We start from the raw sequence: 25924 nt of genomic DNA on the forward strand, positions 1-25924 counted from the left end.
ATACAACACGCCAAGCCCCTCACAGTCGCCCTATATAAATACAACCCCTGTTTCCTGTGCTATCTCCATCTTCTTCAATGGTTGTGTAATTTTCCACCAGATGGATATTTATGTGCTCCACCCTCCCCCTGTGAGTCTCAAACCTTACTTTTATAGGTGATGCCATGGTAAATGTCTACAAGCACAAAGCTCTTCCCATATCCTGTACTGTCTCCTTAGAAAGGGTCGCAGAGGGTGATATTGCTTTGTGATAAACATATTTCAGTAGGAAAGTATCTGGGACCAGATAGTATTTGCAGAATAGACTATACTGTTTGCTGGCCACCTGCAATACATGAGTATTTTACTACATCGTTGCAGCATTGGGAATCCTTTTGTGATTTTATGTTTAAATGAGTAACTGACAAATTATTACCTCGGTGTTTTGCTCTGCATGAGGATGGAGCGATCCTTACCCCCAGTGTTGTGGGTGTCTGCCAGCTCTGAGAGTAGGTTCTCTGGGGTGTGGGGGATGCTGAGATGACTCCCTCCCTCCCTCAGCCTTCAACATAGGGCTCCAGTCACTGGATCTGAGCTGGAATCACCTCCACAGCCGGGGAGCGGTGGCCTTGTGCAGTGGCCTCCGGGTAAGGCACGCTGGGAGTGATGTGTTTAGCGGGGCGAGGACGGCCAGGACCTCCCGTCTGCCACCTTGAACCTCTTCCCTGTAGTCACCGTGGTTGAGGGCAGACTGAGCTCTCATCAAGTGATCGTCACATTGTTAGTCTACCTCCCACAACTCCTGGATGCACATTATTATTTAGTCTAGATCCTACCTGGGTAAATTCACCCTGCTGGGGCCTAGTTGGCATCTCCGGGGGTCCTTCAAGAGGGCAGTTTAACTAGAGGTTAGGAAAGGACCTGAGCCCAAAGGGAATGAGCCTCAAGAGTACTTGAGATTCTGAGCCCAGCTGGGAGGGATCTGGAAAGATCTGGCGGATCGCTCTCCCGGGGACCACTGAGCACCCAGTCTGGATGCCAGCAGGGGGTAAAAATCGGGGCCCCTTGGCTGGATGGGTTGCAGGCAAGCTTGGTGCCAGTGCTGTCCTCCCCTCTCCCTGCAGGTTAACACGGCCCTGAAGAAACTGAATATCTCTATGAACAGCTTTGGGAACGAGGGGGCTTCGGCCCTAGGGGAGGTCCTCAGACTCAACAACTGCCTGGCCCACCTGGACGTCAGCAGCAACAACATCAGCAACGAAGGGCTCTCCAAGATCAGCAGAGGGCTGGAGGCGAATGAGAGCCTCAGAGTTCTGAGGGTGAGGTCACTACCTGAGCTGGGCACGGGACGCCTGGTGTGTGTGTGTGTGCGTGTGCGTGTGCGTGCGCGCGTGTGTGTGTGTGTGATGTCTGTGCATCCATGTGTGTGTTCATGCATCCGTGTGTGTATATCTGTGTGTGTCTGTGCATCCATATGTGTGTGTGCTCCCACGTTTGAGCAGGCATGTGTGTGTCTGTGTGTGTTGTGGTTGGGGCAGCAGGACGATGGGGCTGAGTGTTGCTGCAGGGAAAATCTACCTTGTGCTTCACATGTGTGGAAATCCTTGGCCATCTTCCTGATATAAACCCAGTGTCACCCTCTGCTCTCACCAGGTGCGTGGTCTTCCTTCCTCCCATCTGGATCTCCTCCAGATTCTTTCCACACTGCAGTGGCCAGAGTGTGCGTTTTGAGCATAAATCTGCCTTCCATCCCCACCCCAATCTGCTCTCCTCCCGCTTAAACCTCCCACAGCTGCCATTGCTCAAATCCAGTTCTCTCACCCCGTGTACTTCTCCAGCCTCGGTTTACCACCTGCTCTCCTTTGCGCTCCGGCCACGGCCTCAGGGTCTTCTTTCATCCCCTTTCCCACCAAAGCTTTGCCCAAGCTGCTTCCTCCCCCGCTGTCCCCTCCACAGGCCTCAGAGCACAGCTGGAGCAGCGATTCCTCAGGGACCTGCCGGGACCTGTAGACCCTGTCCCCCTTCACCCAGAACTCACCTGAGTCTTTCCTTACACTCTCATTTGGGTGACTTTGACTATCTGTCACCATCGGTGCGAAAGCTCCATGAGAACAAAGATGTGTTTGGTTTTGCCCGTTATTATTATACTCCTGGTACCCAGAGAGTCCTGGGTGTGTAGTAGATGCCCAATGAATATTTATTAAGTGGATGAATGAATACCTATTTCATTTTAAATTAATCTGCTTATAGAAGCTAATTTATAACATAGAAGCTCTTGGGAAGTTGGGAAACACATGAAAGATGAGGACTTCTGTTAACAAGTCCCCTTTCTGGGGCTCCTAACACAAGCCAGGTCCCGTTTCAAGCGATTTGCCTCCTAACTGCCCAATCTTACAAAGCAGGCTCCGTTAACCCCACTTGTCAGATGAGAAAACTGAGGCTGCATGACTTGTTAGGCCATGCAGCTAGCAAGGAGCAGGGGGAGATCAGCTCTACCTGGCTTTCTACTGCAGCTCCAGCTCCCACAAGATGTGGGGGTGACCCTGAGGGGACCACAGACACAGGGGTGTTGGAAGAAGAATGGGAGGTAAGAACTCCCAGTGACAATGAGCTGGCTTTCAAGAGGACAGCCACCTGAGAGCTGCTGAGGTTGACAAGAGAGAGTCAGATTCCAACCAGGGGAGGGAGGGTGGTGACAGCAGACCAGACCAGGCGCCATCTGATGGGGGAGCAGAGAGTCCGGCCTGGCTGGAGGTGCACCAGGTGTAACTCAGAGAAGAGGGACTGACCCAACCTGCAAAGGGTTCAGCCTCAGTGTCCAATGAAGCGAAGGAAAGTTCAGAGAATCTATATCTTAAAAAGACTAACAACCTGCCTCAGCAAAATGGCATCAGGGATTGTCTCTGGTTAGCGGGATATAGGAGATTTTAACATTTTCCCCTACCTCTTTTTAAATTTTTCTGCATTTACCACATATTTTATCTTCATCTTAATATATTTTAGCTTTTAAAAACGTTTTAAAGATGAAAGGAAAAAAGCTTAAAATGTAACTCTTAGTTGGACCAGAGGTGGAAGACTTAATCAATTTGCCACTGGAATTATCTCTTGTTCACAGCCAGCCCCACCCAGCCCTCCTTTCCCTGACCTTGGAAAAATAAGGAATTCTCTCCAGAAATGAGTCAAACAAGAGTCTAGTTGCTAAGCCCTTTGAGGGCAGGGCTCCAGGCTGATTTTTCTCACTGGAGTATGTCAGAGTCTGGGAAATGCCAGAAACATAGTAGATATTCAATAAAGGTTCGGCCTGCCTCGTCAGGAAACCACCAGCGGAGAGCCTTCAGCAGTAGCAACTCACATTCACTGGCTGCTTACTATGTGCCGTGTTCTGTCTCTTTTATTGGAGGTACTGGGGATTGAACCCAGGACCTCATGCATGCTAAGCATGCGCTCTAGCACTGAGCTATTTCCCATCCTTTGCCATGCTCTCTTTTGAATGCTTTGCTTGAAGTCATTTATTGATTCTGCAGAGCAGCCCTCAGCAATAGGTACTTGGTGGTCAGGGAATTAACTCAAGGCCAGAAAGCTGGTAAGCAGAGCCCCTGGGCTGCGTGCTCCCTGCTGTTTGCCTCTACACCACGTCTCAGTGGCTCCCAGCGCCGTTGGGATAATGCCCTGAGTACTTAGCTAAGCCCACAGGGTCCTGTGTGATCCCACCCATCACAGCCTGTGGCCTTGCTCTCTCTGCATCTGCTCATGAAACGTTTCCTTTTGCTCAAACACCTCTGCACCTTTGCACTCACCCACCCAGGTCGTCTTTGGTGCATCTTATTCCCTCCTCTGGTCCTGCCCACCTTCTGCATACCTAACTAATCCCCATTAGTCCTGCAAGGCTTAGCTCAAGTGTCCCCTCCACCATATGGGATGCCCCTTTCCCCTTGCTCCTCCAGTACCAGTGGGTACCTCTGTCACTGCCATCATCGCCCTCTGATGTCATTTGCTTGTTTGTCTATGTCCCCGTCTAGAGTGTAAGCTGAGGGCAGAGATCTTGTCATGTCTGCCTGTGCATCCCTCAGTGCTTAACCCAGTGACTGGCACGTGGCAGGCCCAATAGATGTTGTTTTGGATGGATGGATGCATGGATGAGCAGTGAGATGGACAAGTGGATGGATGACTGGACAAACAGACAGACAGGGAGATAGGTGCTTACAGAGAATTGTGGGAGGAAGACAGAGACTGTGATTTGGTGGGAAGAAATGCAAGCGGTGCTCTGAGCCAGCCTCTCCTGTCCCCATCTCTGCCTCCTCCTGTCTCGCCCCTCCTTCCACAGCTTTTCCTGAACCCTATAAGTATGGATGGGGCTGTTTTACTGATCCTGTCCATCAAGAGGAACCCCAAATCCAAGATGGAAGACATTGACATTTCCGTAAGTGATCAAATGGTAGTCACTCACACCAGGTGGCAAGCCAGTTACCACGGCCACTGTGTCTTGGGTGCCAATATCTCTAGTCCTCAGGGCCCTAACACAAATGCTCCATGAAAAGATCAATCCTTTTGGAATAGAGCTCTGCCACCTCCAGGGGTCCTTTTTGTAGGAGTAGCCATTCAGTCAATAACATCACAGTGTGAAATGATTTACCAGATTCTGGGAACCCAGGACCTGCGCCCCTGGAGAGGGCCTGAGGGCAGAGAGGAGGAGCACCAGAAACAAAGGCAGGGGGTCCCCAGAGCAGAGTTGTCTACTGTCAGCTTTGCCAGTGGATGGCTTTGAATCTTAGAATGCTTCCAGAACCACAGGATTTTTAGAATCAGAGTATTAAAACACGTACACACTTGTGTTTCCATGTCCTGACTCAGCCTACTCTACCCAGAGTAGCATTTGAGGGTAAAACAAAAAACTGTGATGGAGGAGGGAAGCCTGAGACGATGACTTCACTCCGCCAGGTGCTCTTGCCTGAATCATCCCAGAGCTGGTGCTCGCAGTATCCTCTGCTCATCTACTATTCTATACTCTTTTTTTAAACTCCAAAGCAATTTTATAGATGCCAGCTCATTCGATCCTACTCTGGGAGGTAGGTAGAGTGTATTTGTGACCTAGGACCACCAAAGCAAAGTACACAAAGCAGGGGGCTTAAATGATAGAAATGTATTGTATCACAGTTCTGGAAGCGAGAAGTCCAAGGCCAAGGTATTGGTAGGGGTGGTTCCTCCAGAGGACTGTGAGGAAGAATGTGTTCCATGCTCCTCTCCCCACTTCTGGTAGTTTGCTGGCAATCTTTGCTGTTCAGTCTTTTGCTCTGCTTATAGACACATCACCCTAATTTCTGCCTTCAGCCTCAGATGGCATTCTCCCTGTGTGCATGTCTATCTCTGTGCCCATATGTTCCCTTTTTATAAGACCACCATTCATATCCGATTAGGGTGAATATCTTTGTTTTAACTTGATCATCAGCAAAGACCCTGTTTCCCAGTCGTCACAATCACAGGTACTGGGGGGTTAGGACTTCAGCATCTTTTGGGGGGGATACAATTCAACCCATAACAAGTACTTTTCCTCATTTTCCCATTTTCCCATTTTACATGTAAGGAGACTGAAACAGAGAGGTTAGGTTACTTGCCCAGGACCACAAAGCAAGTGAGAAACACAGCAAGGAGTAGACCCAGGGCTTCTTCCTTCTACTGTAGAGTTCTGTAAAGGTACAGTGTTAAAGTCCTTTTACATTTGTTTAATGCCACACAGATACAATGTTTGGTTAAGATTTTAATACCTTACAGTTCCATCAGTGATGATATTTTGAATTTGATACCCAAGCTTCTTGGAATTTAATAAGTAAAATGTGGGCTTATATTTGCCACAGATTATAAAACATTGTAACAACATACCTGCTTTTCTTTTCACTGTGTTCCCTCACCCCTTCCTCCTTGCCCTAGTCTCCTTCTTGTGTTCGTGGGTCTTCCCCTCCGAGCCCCTCTCCCCACCCTCATCCTGTAGCCCTGACCTGCACCCCACGATGCTGCCTTTGCCCCCACCCCGCCCTGCCTCTGAGTCTCAGCCACATGTCCAGATTTTGTTAGCATTCAGTTTTCCCACACCTGTAGTGCAGGTTGGAAGGTATGAACCCCAGCACCGCCTTGGGGTGTCTGAGGGGATGTTAGCAATGGTGCTGTTTAGCCGCAAGACGTCATAGAAAGCCCTGAGCTGGGCTCACCCTGCCACTCAACCAGCCTACCAGAGCAAATAGGTCTGAATTGGCGTTTTCCTTCCCTCTTGTTAACGATGCCACCAGAACTCTAAGTGGTGTTGGAATCCCTCCCTTGTAGATGCTTCTAGAACTTTCTCTAGAATATCTACAAAGGAGAGGGAGGAAGTCTTCAGCCCTTAAGCATGAGTTCAATGCTTTGAAAAGGCAAAATGTTCTCAGAACCCCATCTGAGGAAGGAAGCAGGTCGATCACACTGATGAAGGCCAGGTTTGATCAAATGCAATTACACAGGACACGTGTTCTCCTGCAGCCTCTGCACCAGCTCTGAGGGCACTTCCACGAAGGGAGGGGTTTCCCAGTGCGTTTTGAGCTGTGACAGGTTTGCTGGAATGAGGGATGCTCTGCCCAGGCCCCTGCTCTGAAGACCAGCACTGGTGCAGAAACAGGTTTTCAGGCCTTTGTCTGGGGACCATTCTCACAACCCCACAGCAGTGTCCCATCTGTCACACCCAGACACCTATGCTTAACCTCCAAGAGCAGAGCTGAGCTGACAGTATGTGACAGGCCACCAGCGCCCAACTAGAACATCCAGTCAAAGTCACATGGGAAACTTACAAGTCAAACCACAAGCTCTAAAAAAGATGAACCATCCCAGTCTAGATGCAGCCAGCAGAACAAACTAGAAAAGACAGCACAAAGACTTTGTTGGGGGAGGAGCTGCTGGTCTGGGAGGTGGCACCATGGCAGTGCCCTCCCCCCGACAGGTCCCCTCTCTCTCTGCTTCAGAACGTGCTGGTGTCTGAGCAGTTCGTGAAAATATTGGATGGAGTGTGCGCCATCCACCCCCAGCTGGACGTGACATACAAGGCAGTGCAAGGCCTCTCCACCAAGAAAACCCTCTTCACTTGGACGAGTCCCTTGAAACTGATCCAGGTGAGCCCTGCTTTCCTCTCGGAGCCCCCAGAGACCCCTGCAGAAAGCTGACCTTTGGCTCAGCTTCCCAGAGTCTCCCCTCCCCTGAGGGCGTCTGCACAAGCCTCTCTGACAAGGAATGTCTCAGATGTAGAATGTTCCCTGCATCTGCCGGATCCCTCAGCAGTGCTTTCTGACTGCCAGATGAAGCAGAAGGGGCTTGGAACAGGATGGTTTCTACCATCCAGGCTCCTCCACTTGCTGCTGTTTGACCAAAGTGCCCTGTGCCTCAGTCTCTTCATCCGTAAAATGGGCATAATAATAGTACCCACCCCAACAGGGCTGCTGTGAAGATTAAAGTGTATAATATACGTGACGGGCTCAGAACAATGCCTGGCATATAAAAGGACACAGTTAATGCAGGCTCTTTCTGATAGCTGGTAAGGATGCCAAGATGTCCTGAACTTATGCTGGCTTCAGCTAAAGAGGAACCCTCAAGTCTTCTATTCCAGTGGTCGTCTGACTCTGGCTCGAGTCTCAGATTATGTCTGGCTGTCACAGGAGGCAGATGTAACAGTGGAAATAAAAATTCAGAGGATATTAGAGCTGGAAGAGGAGTGTTGGAGCTCCCCTGGTCTGATGGCCTCGCAGAGCAGCGACCAGCCCAGGCCTGGTGTTTCCACCGCCGCCGGCTCTCACTCCAGTGAGCAGGTGACAGGCATGCTGCAGGGCGCAGATGGGTTAGACCTGGGGCAGCAGGGATAGTTCCCTGCAAATGCAGGTTCTGCTGGGTATGTGCCCCCAGGCTGCTTCCTGCCCCTGGTTGTTCTGCTCTGTGCCTTCATTTCCAGAACTAAATAGAAGAGCTCTTGCATGAAAGTTATCATTGTATGAAAAGTTCTAGAAGGCAAAGCGGCATCAAATATCTTACCAGTAAGATGACATCAGGTGGAAACAAGGGGAAACCTGTTTTGCAAGAAGAGCAGGAATGGAGTTATCTGATGCAAAGTGGGGGCCTCGCCCCCTTGTTTTAAAACAGTAGAGGAGAGGAATCCCAGAGGAGAGACCCAGCCATACTACAATGTAAACCAGAGTCCTTCCTCTCTGGCACCCAACAATCTGCTTGGGAAGATGGCACAGATGCAGTAATTTCTAATAGAAAGTGTCAGATGAGAAATAATAAACAAGTGACAAAGGTAGCAAATGCAATCCAAAATAGAGGTCACGGCAGGACTGGGCACAGAAAAGGATGCTTCCTGGCAGAATTGGGGTTGGGCAAGGGCCCTGAAGAGCAGAAAGGATTCAGGTGAGCGGTTCTGGGAAGAGGATTCCCACTGGCCAAGAAGCAGAGTGGGGGTCACATGCTGTGCATTTGGGGGATGGGAACCGAACCTCGTGGCTCCCATCTCACAGGGACACCTGGGAGTTAAGGCTGCAGGGGGAGGCTGGGGATGGAAGTGGCAGTCCTCAGGTTTTAAGCTGAGAGTGGGGTTTGATTCCACAGGGAGTAGGGAGCCAGTGAGTGTTGCTGAGCAGGGGGTATGGGGTGAATCCAGCAGGACAGAGGGATGATTTTTCTGGCAACAGGTGGGGAAATGAACTGACAGAGGTAAATATGAGAGTGGGGAAAACCAATGAGAACACGATTGTAGTATTCTCCATACAGAAGGATAACTTGGCTGAGAATGACAATGGAGGTGGAGGGGCAGACGTAGGAGATACCTTTACGGAGCATCTCCAGTGAGTGTGTGTGTGTGTGTGTGTGTGTGTGTGCGGGCGTGCGCGCGCGCGCTGGGAAAAGGGAGGTCTGTGGGGAAAGGAGAGAGCCAACGACAACCAGTAGTCTTTAAGCCCTGTAGACTGAAAGAGAGATGGTAACATTGCCAGTAGTAGGGAACTCCAGTGGGGAAAGGGGCCACCCCTCGCCCTGCCCCCCTCTCTGGCCTCATCACTCCTGTTCTCCCCCTTCATCTGCCACATTTCCGTCTGCTGGATCTCTCCCCGTTCCTTTTTGCATCAGTTCTCTCTTACCTTTAACTCTAGATCCCTCCACCTGGAACAGCCTTCCTCCTGCCCTCTGTGTCTCACTCACTCCTCCTACTGTCTAGGTCTGCCCTCAGGAGTCACTTTTTCTTCGGGCAGCCCTTCCCACATTCCCTGGTCAGGAGTAAGTGCCCTTAGCATGTGCTCCCGCAGCCCTTTGCCTCAGCCTCTCGCCGCAGGACCCTGAACTACTCCAGGGCGGGAGCTACTTTGAGGCTTATCAGTAGCACCTACTGAAGTAACGGGCCTTTGTCTGAGTCAAGGTTCTTAGTTGCTGACCACAGAATCTACTCTACCTCGGTTGAGCCAGGAGGGATATATCACTGGAGATAGACCACAGAAACATTAGGAGGCTGAAGAAACAGACTCTAGGTTTAGATTCCAGAAATGGCTCCCCAAACACCCCAGTTGGGTTGCCAGGATGGCTGCTGCTTCTGCCTCTAATGGGAATCACCCACTGAATCAAGAAGTCACCCCCACAGCTGCCGGCGGCCTGCTCTCTCCAAATCAGATGGGCCACATGCATGCCTCACCCACGGGCTTGACGAAACCCATCCCATTGCAACCCCAGCTTTGGTTGGGAAATGCTGATTTTTAGTTTTCAGGCCTCTGCATTACAGAGAGGTGCGGTATGAAGGAACGGGACTGGGTGTCGAGGGCTCAGCCACGCTCTCGGCCACAGCCCTCAGTGGCAGTTTGCAGAATTCAGCTGATTGAGGTTCACTCTGGATGTGCTGCTTTGCGGTACACATCGGGTGTCAGCATGGACTTGGGAGCAGCTGTTAAGGAGGCAGCACTGGAAATGTAGGTTTGCGATTCACCCGGGAGTGAGGGGTGGGGTAGGCAGTGCACAGCAGAGAGGGAAATGGGGGGACAGAAGAGCAGGGGCCAGGCACTGACCCCTGAGGAGGTCCTCTGTGAGCAGGGGTGTCCGCAGAAACATCTATCGATACAGCTGGGCCTTGCCCGTGGCCATGTGAGAGTGGGAGGAGAAGAGAAACAGAAAGATACTGAAAAGGGACCCAAAAGATTATTTAATAATATTGGAAAGGAGTTCAGAATATATGAATACAGTGCATTTTATAAAACAGTGCGTACAGGAGAAAGATCGCTAGAGAGACAGGTAGATGGAAAAACACACAAGGTGTTACCTCTGGGTGGTGGGACTGGATTCATGGGTTGAGGTTATTTTTCATTTTCTCCTTTCTACTAATTTAAAACTACCTTACAATGTGAGTAGGTAAAATTTTTGAGACAAAAACAATCAAATATTATTTTTAAAATACTGAAACACAGTGCATCTCCATATAAGAATGTGTGTAAAACAGGGGTAATTCTATGAATTCTCCTGCTGGTCATGCTGCATCGCTGTGTTTTGGTCTTTTGGTCTTTTGGTCTCTGAGCTAACAGCATCCCACCCATACCCACAGAGCACTGTCTCTGCTTGTCTTAGTGGAGGCAGCTTCAAAGCCAAACACTACATTGCAACACGATCCATGCGGTGGGAGTGTCTACTCCAGTCCTCCAAGGAGCGAATGGAGGGAGGGCAGGGAGGGTCTGCTCAGTGCGGGTGGGGGCAAACACATAGGAACCATCCTGGCGTGAGGTTCTGCCGAGACTCTGCACAGAGTCTGCACAGAGTGCTCACAGATGGAGACCGTGTTCCAGCTCCTGAGTCTGCCTCCTCACACGCACCCCCCATCTCCCCCTAGCCTGGGAGGTCTGGGAGCTCGCTGCCCTTTGTCAGGATGAGGCGGTGGGGGTTGTTACAGATGTTACAAGGCCGCCTGTTTGCTCCTGGTGTCTCCTGCTTCTCTCAGAGCTACGCAGACCAACACAAAATCTCCATCCTGGACTTCTTCAGGAGTCTGAACCCTAGTGGAGAGACGATGATGTCTGTGGGCGCCTTCCGGAAAGCTATGATACAGGTGCACTGGTTCCCAGGCTGCAGGCACTGCGTGTGCATGTGTGTGTGTGTGAGAGAGAGAGACAGACAGACACAAAGCCTGAGCACTTCCTAGAGCTCCCTGGGGCAGGCTGTGGGAAGCCGCACCTCCTTTATCTAGACCCCAGAGGACACCTAGGACCTCCCCCAATCGCCTGTTGAAGCCATTCTCTGCACTGCATGGCTGGATGCCACTGGGGACCTGAGGTGCTGTCTAAAGACACGCACTCTTCACCTTCTAGGTCTTTCTCCCCAGTGCATTTGGCTGCTGGGCAGATCTGAAAAGGGAGCAGGAGAAGAGACCACATCCCAAAGCCCCAGCACTTCACCTTTGGCCCCATCATCTCGCCTGAGATCTCACACTCCCCCCCAATATGATGGAGGTGCTGAGGGCCCCCCTGAAATGCAAACGTGGAAAGATCCATCACCAGAGCAGCCCGAGGAAGGACTGGGCCCTGCAAGAATAGGACCTTGTGGGGGCCCAGGTTGGGGGTTAAGACCCTCAGCAGGGCACATGGTGAAGAGGACCGGTCAGGACTCAGTGGCAGGAAGGAAAGGATGAACTTCCTATGCTGCAGAGGAGCATTCTTATCCACCCCCGGGGTGCCCATTCCACCTGGCTCCCCATCCCCTCCACCCCTGCTGCTGCCCAGAAACAGGACATGCTCTGGTGTCTCGGCGATGACCCATGGGCGGGGGGCTTCTTCCTGCCCTACATATTGTGGGTTCAGTTTCCTCTGAGCCCTCGGTTGCCAGCCGTGGTACCTAGGGGAGTGAGGCGTTAGGTAGTGTGTGTGTGTGTGTGTGTGTGTGTGTGTGTGTGTTTGTGCGTGCATGCACAGACATGCGCACATGCATGTGCAGTGGGGGAGGCCTGAAGGCAGGGGAACAGAGCTCCATTGACCTCTCATGTTCTATCCACCTCTTCAGCAAAACAAGGTCCCCATAAACCGGTACCAAGTCAGGGAGCTGATAAAGACGCTGGGTGAGAAGACAGACATGGTGGACTTCAGGTCAGTCCCCACCCTGCGGCCTGTCCCCATCTGGGCTACCCCTCTGCCCCAGGTAGGCCCCCAGTTCTCTCCAAGTCACTCTCCCTGGGTTGACCTGAGCCCCCAGGCACAACCTGGGGAAGACTGGAAGTGACACCCGGGACCAAGCGGTTGGAAGCGTGAGGGGTGGTGGGGGTGTGAGCAGGTACCATGGAGGCCCAAACAGGAAGCATCATGGGGGGGGGGGGTCGCACAGACAGACAAGAAGACAGAGGATGGCAAGTCCCAAGTCCGAAGTGTGAGCCGACATGGTGCCCTGGGGAACCACAGGCCATTCAACTCTGTGGGAGCTTATGTGGTCAGGCAGGTTGTGACTTAGGCTGAATTCCTTGAAGGGATCTGAAAGGGCCATGATAATGGTAATAACAGTAACCAACGTCCATGAGCCCTTACCACGTGCCAAGTACTCCACCAGCCACCAAACAGGTGCCTGAATTCTCACGGCCGCCAACAGCTAAAATATTATCAGCCCCATGCTGTGAATGATGAAACAGAGCTTCCAGGAGGAAAGCACAGAGCTAAGTTCCCCCAGCCAGAAAGGGGCAGCCGTGGCCTGTGAAACCCAGATCTGTGGTTCCGGAACTCACTCCACCATGCTCAACCTCCTCACCAAGGCCGCAGGGCCCCGCCGACCTGCGGGTTATCCCATCGGGCCCCTGTGTATTGTAGTATCTTTGTGTCTTGTAGTATCCTTAAGGATGTTGGAGGAACCCCCCACCTAGTCCTGCCCCACAAGCCTTCTCCTAAAACCTCTGTTCTTGCCTGGATCAGCATCTCCTGTGTGGAGAAACCCAGCTGCAGACCCTGGTCGACCTAGTAAGGGTGCGGCCCTGCCCAGGGTTCCCAGTCTCCGAGCCTTTTGAATGGGGCAATAATCACAGAGCCTAAGATTGTTTTATAAGAATCAAGAGGAGACAACGCACATAATGGGCTGGCACATGGGGCTGTCACTCAGAAGTGACACCATCACCCAGCAAGGCCCCCCCCCCCAGGGTGGCTCAGGCTTGCACACCACCCCGGGGCCCACCCACTCTGTGCTGGTCATGCCCCGGTGCCCTGGACCTCCCCACCTGCCCTCCCTAAAGTGCCGCTCCGGTTCCTTGGGATGCTGGTGGGGAGGGTCCAGGGCGGAGGGACCCAGGTGCTTTCAGGATCAATCACAGGTGCATGTTTCCATAGCTTTTCCCACGTATTGCAATTGAGTGTGTGTGTGTGTGTGTGTGTGTGTGTGTGTGTGTTCTATAGTTGTGAAAAACATGGGTTCTGGGACCAGGCTACCTGAGTTCCAATCCCAGCTCCTGTGGAACCTTGGATAAGTTACCCAGCCTCCCCTTGCCTCAGTTTCCCCATCTGTATTAGGGGGCTAGTAATAGTACTCATGCCGCTGGGAGCTTTTGAGGATTAAATGAGTTAATGCCTGTGAAGCATTTAGAATGCTACCTGGCATGTGGTAGGCTCAGAGTATTGTTTTACCCTCATACACACACACACACACACACACACACACACACACACACACACACACACAGAGCTTCTTATCATAACTAGAATCATACTGTCTCATTCCTCTGAACTTGCTTTGCCTTGCAATATGTCTCTGTTGTCCATGTTGATACATTTAGAGCCATCTCAGTCTTTTTAACTGCCGCATGGGATTTCATAGTTCAGAAGTCTCATAATTTAATCTCATTGGGTGGACATTTAAGTTATTTCTGGTGTTTTGCTACTACAAATAATAGTCACCAACATTCTTCCGTATTCAGTGTTTGCACACGTGTGATTCTGTAACATGGGCTCGGCAGAGCCGACCCAGGATGAGCGTGTGCACATTCTAAATTCAAATCTGCTGCCGAAGTCCTGCTGACAAGGTAAACCCATCCCCGCCTGTGCGACAGCACCGAGCAGCACCATGCCCCCTGCTCTGCCGAGATGAGATGGGTTTACAGATGGTCTCGATGTATTTGAGCCTGTCTAAGCACTCCCGTCGATCAGCCATGAGGCTGCCTTGGCGCTCAGCATTATCCCCTTACCTTTCAAACCAGTTTCTTGAAAACGACGAGGCCATAGCAACAAGTCTGGTCTGGAAAGAAGTCTCTGCGACTGTGAAGTTTCAGCAAGCCGGCTAGTGGCAGAGAGGAGGCAGAGAGCTGGCTGGAACCTCACCGGACAAACACCAGGGCTGTGAGCGAGCCAATAAAGTCTGGCTTGTGTCTCCGGGCTGGTGGCATGCCCTTACCCAGGGGGGCACCCTCCAGTTTTAGGGGGCACGTCCTTGGTGTCCTCGTTAAGAGCCACAAAGACAAACTGGAAATTCAGGGGTTGCTAGGTGGCAGGAAGAGAGCAGGGGGTGGGGGTGGGGTCAGTGCACAAAAGCAGTCATCATAGTGCTTGTCAGCTGTGTCAAGGGGGAGATTGCTAAGATTCGGGAGGCAGTGACAGAAGGAACAGATGCTCAGGAAATGAGGACAAGGGCCTTTAGAAGCAAATGCTTGGGGGTCACGTGGAGGAAGCCCAGGACAGGAGACAGAGAGAACTGGCATGTAGCCATGGCTTGGTGTGACCTGGCCACCTGAACTTGGAGTCTCATGGTTCCACCTGAAAAGTGCAACAGCTGAAAAAATGGATCCCAATCTGTCCCAGGGATCTGCCATGCTGCATTACTTTGTAAAATTCCTTGGGAAACTGGGGAGGCACGAAGAGCTTAGCAAAAGAAGAGCAGGAATAGCCAAGAACGGCATATACTGAGCAGGTGTGGGGAATGGGCACTGTCAAGGGTTTGGGTTAACCTCACCAGTCATCTTTGGGTTGAACAAGGGCAAGAACTGCACCTGCAACAGTGCCTGTTCATAGTAGGTGCTCAATAAAGAACACCTGTGCAACAAGCAAACTCATTCACCTGGCAATTGTTTGGGGCATGTGGTGGAAGGCTGGGAGGGTTTGGAGAGTGCCCAGGAACTCCCAGTGGAGCGCTGGAACGGCATCTAGGAATCAAGGCATCAGCTCTCAGGTTTCACTTTGCTTCCTCACTGAGGGTAGAGGTGATGCTGAGCCCTGTCTGCACATGTGGCAGAACCATTACTTGAAATAATCCATGTACCCTTCCCCATAGCGTATTTTCCCCTCCCCTCCTCTTTTTAAGGTCTTAGCCTAAAATTGAATTTCCATTAATTGGTTGGTATATGGTCTCAGAGTCAAAACTAGGATGATAAAAAGAAAATAAAGTAACACCATAAGGAGTTTGTGGGATGAAATTCACGTCCACTCTACCCATTGGAGCATGTGGATGGCCCTACTCTGACTCCCCAAATAAATCGGATCCTCTTGAAGTCAGGGAGCCTGTCTTTAAAGTCCATTATAATCTGTGAAATTCTCCATCATGTCCATGCTCATAACCGAGCGTCTAATAATCACTGGTGTCTGGGTGAAACCCTGTGGATTATGAGGCTGTGAAGTATTGAAATTTGCTATGGACTGTGGATTAAGGATCAACAAAAACAGCAAAGTTTTCTTAAGATGCTTTTATTCATCTTTTGTATAAAATTGAAAAGGCAGCACATTCTCTTATCAAATGTTACTTATTGTTTGGGTAGCTTTGGGGAAAGATGGAGATACGGGGAAACAAAATCTCTCCCCACCACCCTCGACCCTCCAGGCCACCCCTTGGCACCACCGCCCCCATAACCCAGGCCAGGCCAAAACCCTGCATGCAGCAGCCCTGGAACCCGCCAGACTGGGGAGTAATTCCTACCCGTGGCCACTAGGTGTCAGGTCAGCTCCAAAAGTCCGCCTGAGGGTGCCGCAGTCTTTGTCAAGCACTTGCCCTGATCTCCCAAACTTCAACCCCCCAGGACCCTGGCATGACATCTGAGCCCAAAAGTGTCCAGCAGCCTGACCCCTGGGCAGACTTGTGCAAGGCTTGGTGTCCTCATTATGAATTGAGGTTATTCACAACTACTTTGCACCCTTGTGAGGAAGAAAATCAGGTGCTCAGTACAAGCTCCAAAAGAATTCAGTCCCCTCCCTGAGCCAGCCCACCCTGGAGCTGGGCCAGACCACAAGAGGAGCCCTGCTCCATCGGGGTGGGGGGTGGGGAACACACCCACCAACAATGGGCTGACTTGTGTTTGATCAGTTTGCTGTGTCAGCACCCCAACAGGCCCTGAAGACCAAGGTGGAGGTAGAGGGGCCTTGCAGGAGTCAGAGAGGCTATCAGGTCAAAGATGGCCCAGAGGCACTGGCTCATAAGCACAGCACTGCAGGGGGTCAGGCTGCAGCTCTGGGAACAGCACTCTGTGTGTGCCCTCCTTCCACACCCAGCTCAGTTTAGCTTCATGCACTAACTCTTTGCATCCTCTCGGGGTGCATCCTCTCCTGTGCGATGGATGATGTCTATCACCCCCTATTTACAGCTGGGGAAATGTGGGCATGGAGAAGGTAAGCATCTCACCCAAAGTCTTCTGCTAGTGAGCAGCAAGGCTGAGGTTCAGACCCCGGCCATATAGCTCTGGCTCCCTGAGATCCAAACCACTGCGTCTCCCCGCCCACTCTGTGGCTTCCACAAAGCTTTGTATCAGCAAGCGGAGTTTAAACGCACTTGCTCTGTTTACACCCTTTCTGTAAGAAATGGAAGAATAACTCTACTGGTAAGCAAGCACAAGCTCCAGGCCAGACGGGACCAGCCAGCAGGAGGGAAGCAAAGGCAGAGATGGCATGCTCTGTTATGGCTGAATTCTCAAGGTCAGGTTGATGTGCCCTCCCTGCCCTGCCCCCTGCCCTCTGCGTGGCTCAGAAATTGCACGAGGGGTGGGGAAGGGGGGTAAGGTGGGAGAATAGAAGGCAGAGTGTGGAATATCTCTGTATGCTAGAATTGTAAAGTGGTTAAGCCTGCAAATGCTGGCACTCTGAGTTTGAATTCTGTCTGGCTTCACCAATGATCAGCTCTGTGACCTTGAGCTAGTCACTCAGCCTCCCTGAATCTCAATTTCCTCATCTGTAAATAAGGATGACAATGGTACCTCCTCCCCATAGAGTTGCTGTGAAATTTTAATGAAATCATGCATGTGGAACACTGAGCCCCACGCCTGGGCACACAGTAAGTGCTTAATATAAGGACAACTTCATTACAGTGGAGTCCCTCCCCTAAGAGGGCGGGGTGTGGGGTGCTGTAGGTCCAGCAAGGCGCATTAGGGGCCAAACTGAGCAGCCATCTTTGAAACACCCAAGTACTGGGTCTCTGAAACACCGTGGGAGGCATTCCAGTCTCGGGCTTTGGCTTAAGACTTGAGTGAAATCAAAAGAATTTGTCCAGAATCTTAAGAATTGGAGGGAGGTGGGAGGGCCGGGGACCAGCAGCACTCTGGGCAATGCAGGGCACGCAGTGGACATCTGGCCATTTTCTTGGCTCTGGAGGTCTGAACCTTCTCCCTGGGCTGAGAGTGCCCCACTTTACAAGTCCTGGGAGGGGCAGCTGGCATTGCAGCTGGGGTGTAGGCTCATGCCTACCTCAGACATGGACTCTCTGGGCTCGGTTCAGGACCTGGCATCCAAGGAAGCAAAGACCCCAGAGAATTCCCTCTGGCAGCTGTGACATTGCAGCTGGATGGAGTCCCTGAGCAGTAGTGGTGGCGGTGCTGGTGGGATGGTTCTGGGTGTCTGGCCTGCAGGTCAGCGGTGGCAGCTGCAGTGTCCTCAGGGGACCAGGCTGCCTTGCCAAGCAGGGAGCTTGCAATTGGTTTGGTTTTAAACAAAAGAAAACAATGATTAGCAAGGCAAGAGTGTGTCCTAAACACTGGCTGCCGACCAGTGGCGTTGAACTAGAGAAAAGAAACAGCTCTCCTTCAGGAAGCAGAGATCCTGGAGGGCAAGGGAGACTGAGGGCCGTGTGGGGGAGGAAGTGGCTCTCTGGGGCTCAGCGGTGCCTCGAAGGATGGACAGTGGTGTGACCCTTGGAGGGCTGTTTTGTGGTTTTGCCACCTCTTAGGGAGCCTGCAGATGAACTGGGGCAGGTCTGACTGGCTGGCAGCTGTGTGACCGGGGTGAGACGGAGCTCTTGCGTGTGCATGTGTTATGTTTTAATCAAGGGCAGAACAGGTCTTTTTTCTAGTTCCTGCAAAAACCCTCAGAATTTCCCCACAGGAGTGTCTTCATCATGCGAATGAGATGACTCAGGGTGAGCCCCTGGATAGCTTCAGGAAAAGACCAACCCTGTGTGTGGATGTTGGGTAGTGTTGGGACGTTCAGCTAACAGAAAGACAGGGAGCTGGAGACTGAGCTCACTCATGCAGCCAGTGTTCAGTCTTGTGTAATGAAACCCCAGTGAAATCACTGGACACTGGGACTGGGGCTCAGTGGAGCTTCCTGGGAGGTGACTTGGCTGAACTCCACGGGGAGAAAGCACAGAAGCTTCGCCATCCTTCTCAGATCTTGCCCTGCATGTCTTCATTTGGCTGTTCCTGGGTCGTATCCTTTGTAATAAAACTGCCATCATCAGCTTCGCACTTTCAGAGAGTTCTGTCATTCCATTTATCAAAACAGAGGGGTCACGGGAATCCCCTGCTTTATAGCTGCTAGTCAGAAGTACAGGTGCCCTGGGGACCCCACTTGCAGCTGGCATCTGAAGCAGAGGTCATCTGTAGGGGGCTGAGCCCTTAACCTGTGGTGTCTGATGCTAACCCTGGGAGGTTAGTGTCAGAACTTCGTTGCAGCAGACCCCAGCTTGTGTTACCTCAGGAGAGGTGGAAATGGGACACGTGTACACAAAAACATGCTCACATTTGAATTACAGAGCATAGTGTATGTACTTGGATGTGTCCATGCCCAACAGGAGGCACTTGCCTGTGTACTAACCCCCAGACCCACCTACTTTCTTGCCACAATCTTTAACAGCGGGATTTCAATGTAGCCACTCCTGGCTTGTGCTGCTCTCCTGGCTGTACCCCTATTTTCCCAGCAGAGGGTGCTCCAATCCCACAAGTCCTCCACCTCCGCACAGGGGCTTCAGCTCTAAAGCAAGGTTGGGGGGAAGCTCAGAAAAAGAAAGTAGGACCCCAAACTGGCTCAGGGAAATCAGATTCTTATTAGGTGTCTGAAAAGGCAGCAATGCAGCTGGCTTCAGTGACATGGGTCTCAGCGGGGGAGCTGGGGCTAGAACCCTCAATCTGCCCACTCAGGAGCAGACACAGTTTCTGTGGAGCCTGAGATTATACAGTCCGGAACTTCCCCCTCCCTTTTTTTTCAAAAAATACATATGTATAAATACAATATAAGGCTTAGGAATTGGATATGTATCTAGAATGAGAGGAGAAATTCACAACAAGTGACACATTTTAAAAAACGGACAGTGGCATAAACATCAAATCCACGCTGGGGCCCTGAAAGGGGTCCCACTGAGCCCCTGCCTGCAGGTCGACCAGCAGAGACCAGACACCTTCCTGATGTGGAGTCCGGTTTGCTTCCTGAGACCGTTTTGCCACGAAAACTGGCTGGAGGAGTCAACTCCAAGGATTCACCCTTGTCTGGTCCTCCCCACCTCTCTCCTCGCCGCCATCCTTGGAGCAATCATTGGTGGTCACACCATGAGCATGTGTGGGATGCTGTCCCTTTCCTCTGTTGAGCCCAGAAGGCTGCCACCTCCACGCCTGCCTTTTGGGAGGCGTGAGGCAGTTCTTGCAGCTTTTCCTTTCCTGACTCCTGGGTCCACTGTGGGTCCTCCATCCACTTGGCATTATTTCAAGACTATAAAACTCACAGCCCCCAAAAGACTTTTCCTAAAGGCACTGTGATGCAAGGAAAAAACTCTTCTTAAATTAGTGGGGGGAAAACTTAGAATGCAAGAGGTGGGGCAGGGAGACCATGTACACCTATTTATACTAAAGTGTACGTGACTTCAATTAAATTCAATAAACGTTTATTAGGGACTTACAATGTGTTCAGTGCTGTTGTGGGTGGGATGCATCAGTGAATAAAAAACCAAAACTTTATACAGAGTTTACATTCTAGCAGGAAGAGACTGACCACGAGTAATGACTATAACAGATAGTGCTTCATACACAATGTTAGAAGATACATGCTGTGGGGGAAAGAACAGAACCAGGAGGGGAGATTCAGGAGGGTCATTGCTGTGGGGGAGGGGGGTGGGTTTACAATTTTAAACAGGTGAGGAGTGATATTTGAGCAACAACCTGAAGGCAGTGAGGGAGAGCCCTGTGGATCTGGGGAAAGCTTTTCAGGCTGAGCAAAGGTCCGAAGACAGGAACCGGCCTGGTGTGTCTGAGGCCAGTAAGGCAGCCTGAGGCTGGAGCAGAGAGGGAGGGAGCCGTGGTGGGAGGTGAGGTCAGAGGGAGCAGCGCCTAATCAGGGGGCCTCAAGGGCTATTATAAACGGAAGCGTGGGTCTCAGTGAGGTGGGCCCTTGCAGGCTTTGGCGCAGAGGAGGGGGGACTCTGACATCTTTGAAAAGGGTATCCTTGTTGCTGTATGAAGAATAGGCTTCAGCAACAAACTGGTGAATATAACATAAAAGAAGCTGACTCCCAGACATAAAAAACAAACTAGTGGTTACCAGTTGGGGGTGGGGGGCAACATAGGGGTGGGAGTTGCTCAGAGGTTCTCAGAACACATTCAAAGGATGAAGAAAGAGTGAACAGATCCCTGCTCTCAGCAGCCCAGCTGTGGGTTCCCGAGAGCTGTTCCAGCAGACACGCCGCCCGGCATCTGGCAGGGCCCGGCTGCAAACACGTCTGGGCGAAGGTCCACAGAGGCTCCGAATGGCGGGGGACTGGCCCAGGGGCAGAAGCTCCAGCCAAACTGTGGAAGCAGAAGTTCCAAGGGTACTGGGAAAGCTGAGGACTGGCTTGCTCACCGAGCAAGATCAGAGGCACACAGTAAACACAGGTGTTTCTACCAGAAGCAGCCTTCCTGGCAATATACCCCCTGCTACCCAGCCACCCAGGGCCAGACTCTCCCAGCTGCCAGGACCCCTGTCTCACAGGGCTGGGGGCACTAAGCTAGGAGCCAGCTGGCCCAGGGGTACCTCCCATGGAAAGCCTCCCCACCACCAACGAGCCTCAGTGGTAAGGACCCTGACTGGGGGTGGGGAGGGAGGCAGGGCTCCTTCATGCAGCCAAGCTCTCTCCTGCCCCACTTCCCAACCTGGCTGGATGCAGGGCCCCAACTGGCTTGGCCACAAGGACCTACCCTGGCCTGGGGGCAGTACATCAAGGGACTGCGGTGAGAGGGAGGCAGGGCAGCCCGGTGGTCGGGGCACGGGCTGGGTGATAGGCTGGCCTATGTGCGATTCTCCCTTCTCCCTTCTTCCCTTGTTCTTTACGGAGGTCTTACTCTGTGCCAGGCCCCGTGTGTGGCATCAGGGTTAGTCTTGAGAGTGCAATGGGCCAGCTTGACTCAGTGACGTGGAGCCTGAGCCCGATCAGGGAGGCAGGCACACATTAAACAGACAGCCACGCACACACTGCCCCTGGGAGGACTCCTGCAAAGGTGGAGCCGCACAGGGACAACGTGGCAGTCCTTTGGCTGCAACCAGCTACTCAGGTAATCTGATTCTCATCATTGTAATTACAGAACCCATCCCTCTGGCTTTGTAAGAGTAAATGGGACTCACACACAGACCACAGGCCCCACGCCAGGCCCAGAGGGCTCCCTAAACTTATGGGGGGGGGGCCTTATCATCCCTGTGGCTGCTGGGAGCCCGGGAAAGAAGAGGCAGGAAAGAGTGTCTCTCCAGGTTGTGGCCTGCGGGGCCTGCCAGGGCAGAGCAGGGGCCAGCGTTGGTTACTGTCAGGCCCACCTTCCCTCTGGACCTGGACTCTTCCTACAGCCCGAGGGGTGGTTTCCAGCCCCCGGGCAGGGCCTGCCTGCTCTCCCTGACCCCTGTTCAGCTGCTGCTGCCAGAGTCCAGCATAATTCCCAAGTAAGGACATTCCTGGACCCAGACCCCACCGTCCCCCAAGGCAGTCACCCTGCCAGTGGTCTGAGCCAGCCACTATGCCGCAGAGACAAGAAACAAAGCAAGCAGGCCTGGCCGTGTGGAGGCCTGGTTTGGAGCTGGCAAAGCAACCCTGCACTCCCCGCTCCCGCCCTCGGGAAGACAGCCACTGATGCGGAATGGAAGGCCAGGGTGAGAACTTCTCTGTCCCCGCTACCCCCAACCCAGGGCCCTGGTAGCCGAGGGGAGCCCCAGACTCAGCCTCCGCCACTGTCCGTCCCCTAGTCATCTGGAATGGAAGGTACTACACAAGGTGGTAAGTCCCCAGGTCTTCCTACTGCCTCAGTTTCCCTGAGGAGAGTCAGGGTGGGGCACCCGACATTGCCACTGAGGACAGTGTAATCAGGAGGGAGCAGAGTGGGGATGTCTGCTCAGACCTGCCTTCCAGCCAAGGTCTCAGGGACATGGTCCAGGAGAGAGGGGTTGGGGCTGAGGAGGGCCAGGGATTTTCTGGGAGCGGGCTGGTTTTATGGGTGCAGCCCATGCAGCCACACAGAGCCCGTACTTAGAAGGGCCTGGGGCTTGGCTTCATGCTCTGTTACCACTGTCTGAAAATTCCTAATAGTCTTTTTTAACAAATGGCTGCACAACTATGTTCCTGGTCTTGTCCGAGGGAGAGGATGTTTACACACAAAGGGCCTTCCTGTCTAGGGGACAGAACTGGAGGATGTGGGAGCAGCGGACCCATCACCTCCGCCAGCAACTCCAGTGAAGATGAAGAGAGCACAGGCCTCGTCTTGACTCTGGCCAAATGGGATCTGTGTTTCTGGAAGAGAGGAAAGAGAAAAACAGTCCTGGCCTCAACAGGTTGCAGATGAGGGAGGAAGAAGGGCAGGGGTCAGGGGAGGCCCGCCCTGCCCCTTTACGTCCTGGTTGCCTCTTCCCCCACAGAGGAGGAGGAGCACTGATGACCCCCACGCTGCAGTTCTGAGGCCAGCGGGCAGAGAGGGGCCTGAGGTAGTGAGGCCTCAGAGCCAGGAGGAAGACCCTTCAGGGGCCTCAGCCCACAGGGCCAGCCCAGGCCCGCTCTGGCCTCTGGTCTCCAGCCAATAGGTAATTCAGAAATTCCTCCAGAAGGCTGCCCGGGCCTGCCCACCTCACTCCCCCAGCCTGAGCCAGCCTGCCTGGGCCCGGCCGACTCCTGGTTTCCACCACCCAGAGGCCAGCCAGCTGCTCCTGCGCCTCTGCCTGCTCACAGCTGGTCCAGGGTCAGATGGTGCCGGGAAACGCATTGGCAGCAGGGGAGCTGGCCCAGGGTCCCCGGCCAGGGCCAGGATCCACGGAAGAGGGTGGAGAAGAGGCCCAACCCAACGTGTGCTGCGGGGGAAAGAGGTGAGACTTAGCCTTGGGGATCAGCCTGAGGCCCTGCCTGGAGCCCAGCCCAGTTCTCAGAAGCCAGGCCCAGCGGAGTCTGCCCTCTCTGGCAGAGGCCGCCAGGCATGAGCCAGGAGCCCAGGGCAGGGCCTGCCCCAGTGCCTCATCTTCTGTCCCTGAGGCTGAGAACTGGGCCACCAGAAGCCACCTTCCCCTGGATCCCAAGATCCCAGCAGCTAATCCCCTCTCCATTAAGATGCAAATTTTCTCCAGAGGCCCGGAGAGACCAGGCTGAACTTCTGGGGAAGTTGTGGCCAGCTAACCTCATTCTCAAGTAAGACCCAGAGGAAAGGGCAAGAGAGGGGATTTAGTGAAACTGGCAGTGAGATTTGCTTCTGCAGAAGAGGAAGGAAGGGGACAAAAAGGGTAGATGAACTTACTAGTTTTAAAACTGTGTCCTGGACAGGCTGCCAGCTTCTTGAGGCCAGTTCTAGATGGGGCCCGGATGGCACAGAGCGGATCAGAGTTCTGGAGTCAGAGCCCAGCTTTACCACTGCCTGGCCGCAGGACCCTGGGCAAAACATGACATGTCCCCACCACAGCTTCCTCACTTGTAAAGGGGGAGCTAAAAGCCCCCTCCCGGGGTCACTGTGAACGCAGGCATCACTCAGCATTACGAGGGGCTTGATGCCATGCCAGGCTCAGAGGACATGGTCGCGCTGCGGACACCGCCCTTTTCCATGGCAGTAACTCTGTCCACCCCTGACCCGGCTGCATGCCCCGCTCTCCCACTGCCCAGCAGCAATTCCAGGCCCGGTTCTGACTCAAGCTAGATCTGGACGTGACCTTGGAAGAGATCCCCAGGCCCCCTCTGGAGCTCTGGTCCGTAGAGCAGGGGAACCAATGCTTTCCCCGCCTCTCTCCCTCGGTACCGTGTCCAGCACCACGAATGCAGATGCAAGGACCCCAATCCCATTTGCCTAAAATTGTTGAAAGAATCCAGTAGTACCCTGATTCACTTCCAGGTCTATCAAATCTACCACACTTCAGAACACAAATCTTCTTCCTCATCTCCTTGAAGAATAAGAGGCCCCCTCATGGGCCTCTACATTCTCAGGGCCTCTAAGGTCTGCAAGCCAAGCGCAGTCCTCCCTGCCTGCTCTGGAGGGCAACCGCCTGCTCCCGCCTAACTGGATGACCCTCCACTAACCTGGCCCTCTGCCATCTACTGCCCTCACCGCTGCCTGCTTCTCAGAAACCCCAGCTGTCTCCCTGACTCAGTTTCCCCCTAGCAGAGCTACCCCTTAATTGTGCTCCCCTCCTGTTTTGACCTCTGTTCCTGCCCAAGGTTTGACTCTTGGCCCCGGACCTCCAGCCACGATCTCTAACATCTGACCACACACAGACCAGCTGACCACTCCCACCTGTCTCCCTGTTTCTCATCTCTAGTCACTAATGCGCAACCCAAGCCTTCTGCAAAGTGCCCCATAAGCCTCTCCAAGAGCTTCTGGAAACTTCTGGGTATCTTGAGGGGGTCCAGGCAGTTCTGCAGGATTGGTGTGTTGGGGTCCACAGCTCAGCCTTCATCTACCATGTGCGGTGCACACTCTGTCCTTTGGCTTGCCTCCCACATCAGGACACTGCAGCCCTTCCCTTCACCTAGCATCATCCTTGCTCTTGCAGAAAGAGGGTTCATCCCATGGAGGGGTCTGGGGACCCCACGGAGCCATCACTACATCTCTGGGACTGGCAGCCCTCTCAGAATTACAGCCAGAAAGTGGGGGGGGGGGCTGTTCCCTCTATTCTTAGTTATTCAAGCATAACTGGGGCTTCTAGTGTCTGGCCCCCAAGGATTCAGCCCCGCCAGTGGGGAGGTGAGAAGATTCCCAGAGTTCCCCACCCCACGCCCAGCCTTCTGCTCTGACCTGGAGACCTTCTCTGTCCTGGGGGTTGACGGGAAACAGGAGAAAGGAAGGGGGTAATTAGTCTCGCCTGACAATTTTGCCATCTGTAACCTATGGAAAAGCTTCAAGTCTGACGTCCAAATTCATCATCTTGCAGCTCAGAAGCTGAGGAGTGTCCTAGGGCTAAATGGTCAGCTAGTACTTGCCGGTTGCCTTGCAGGGCAGAGTGTAAAACCCTCCCACTGGAGCCCGTGCTGGGCATCACAACTTGCAGTGTCTCCTTCCTCTTCCAAAGAAACCGTGAAGATGATGGTCGCTTTCAGCCCCAGCGCCTCCCCATAGACCAGAAAGAGCTGCCCCAGGGGCCCAGCTCATTTTGGAGAAACTCACCCACATCCTGCTCTGGCTCTTCTTCCTCCCCACTCACTTCAGGTCTCCACGCCCTAGCCCAGAATGGAGCTCAGGGTCGGAAAGACTTGGTTTTACCTGCCTCTGTCACCAACCCGCTGTGTGACTTCAGCAGGCTGCTTAAATGTTCAGCCTCAGCTTGCTTGTCTGTAAAACAGGAGTAATACT

At 52.8% G+C, this 25924-nt stretch overlaps 1 protein-coding gene and 1 long non-coding RNA gene across 3 annotated transcripts in view; one reads left to right on the forward strand and one right to left on the reverse strand.

Annotated features, from left to right (window-relative positions):
* The window catches only part of LRRC74A (leucine rich repeat containing 74A), a 31400-nt gene extending 17104 nt beyond the window's left edge, over positions 1 to 14296 (forward strand). Inside the window, exons 8-14 of the mRNA XM_032482429.1 lie at positions 541 to 626; positions 1104 to 1298; positions 4304 to 4399; positions 6963 to 7109; positions 10952 to 11059; positions 12007 to 12089; positions 14171 to 14296. Coding sequence (XP_032338320.1) covers positions 541 to 626; positions 1104 to 1298; positions 4304 to 4399; positions 6963 to 7109; positions 10952 to 11059; positions 12007 to 12089; positions 14171 to 14195 — 740 coding nt within the window. The 3' untranslated portion in view covers positions 14196 to 14296. The remainder of the gene's footprint in view (positions 1 to 540; positions 627 to 1103; positions 1299 to 4303; positions 4400 to 6962; positions 7110 to 10951; positions 11060 to 12006; positions 12090 to 14170) is intronic.
* A 5637-nt stretch (positions 14297 to 19933) lies between these two features.
* On the reverse strand, positions 19934 to 25899 carry LOC116664359. 2 transcript variants are annotated; one of them, XR_004320865.1, is made up of 3 exons: positions 25739 to 25899; positions 23885 to 24015; positions 19934 to 22896 (listed from the first exon to the last, which is right to left on the reverse strand). It is a non-coding gene; the product is annotated as an uncharacterized LOC116664359 (long non-coding RNA). The 2 variants fall into 2 exon arrangements; XR_004320866.1 differs by lacking the exon at positions 19934 to 22896 and adding an exon at positions 23115 to 23447.
* Between the last annotated feature and the right edge of the window lie 25 nt (positions 25900 to 25924).

The sequence above is a fragment of the Camelus ferus genome, chromosome 6 (assembly GCF_009834535.1).
Source record: "Camelus ferus isolate YT-003-E chromosome 6, BCGSAC_Cfer_1.0, whole genome shotgun sequence".
NCBI classification, from domain to species: Eukaryota; Metazoa; Chordata; class Mammalia; order Artiodactyla; family Camelidae; genus Camelus; species Camelus ferus.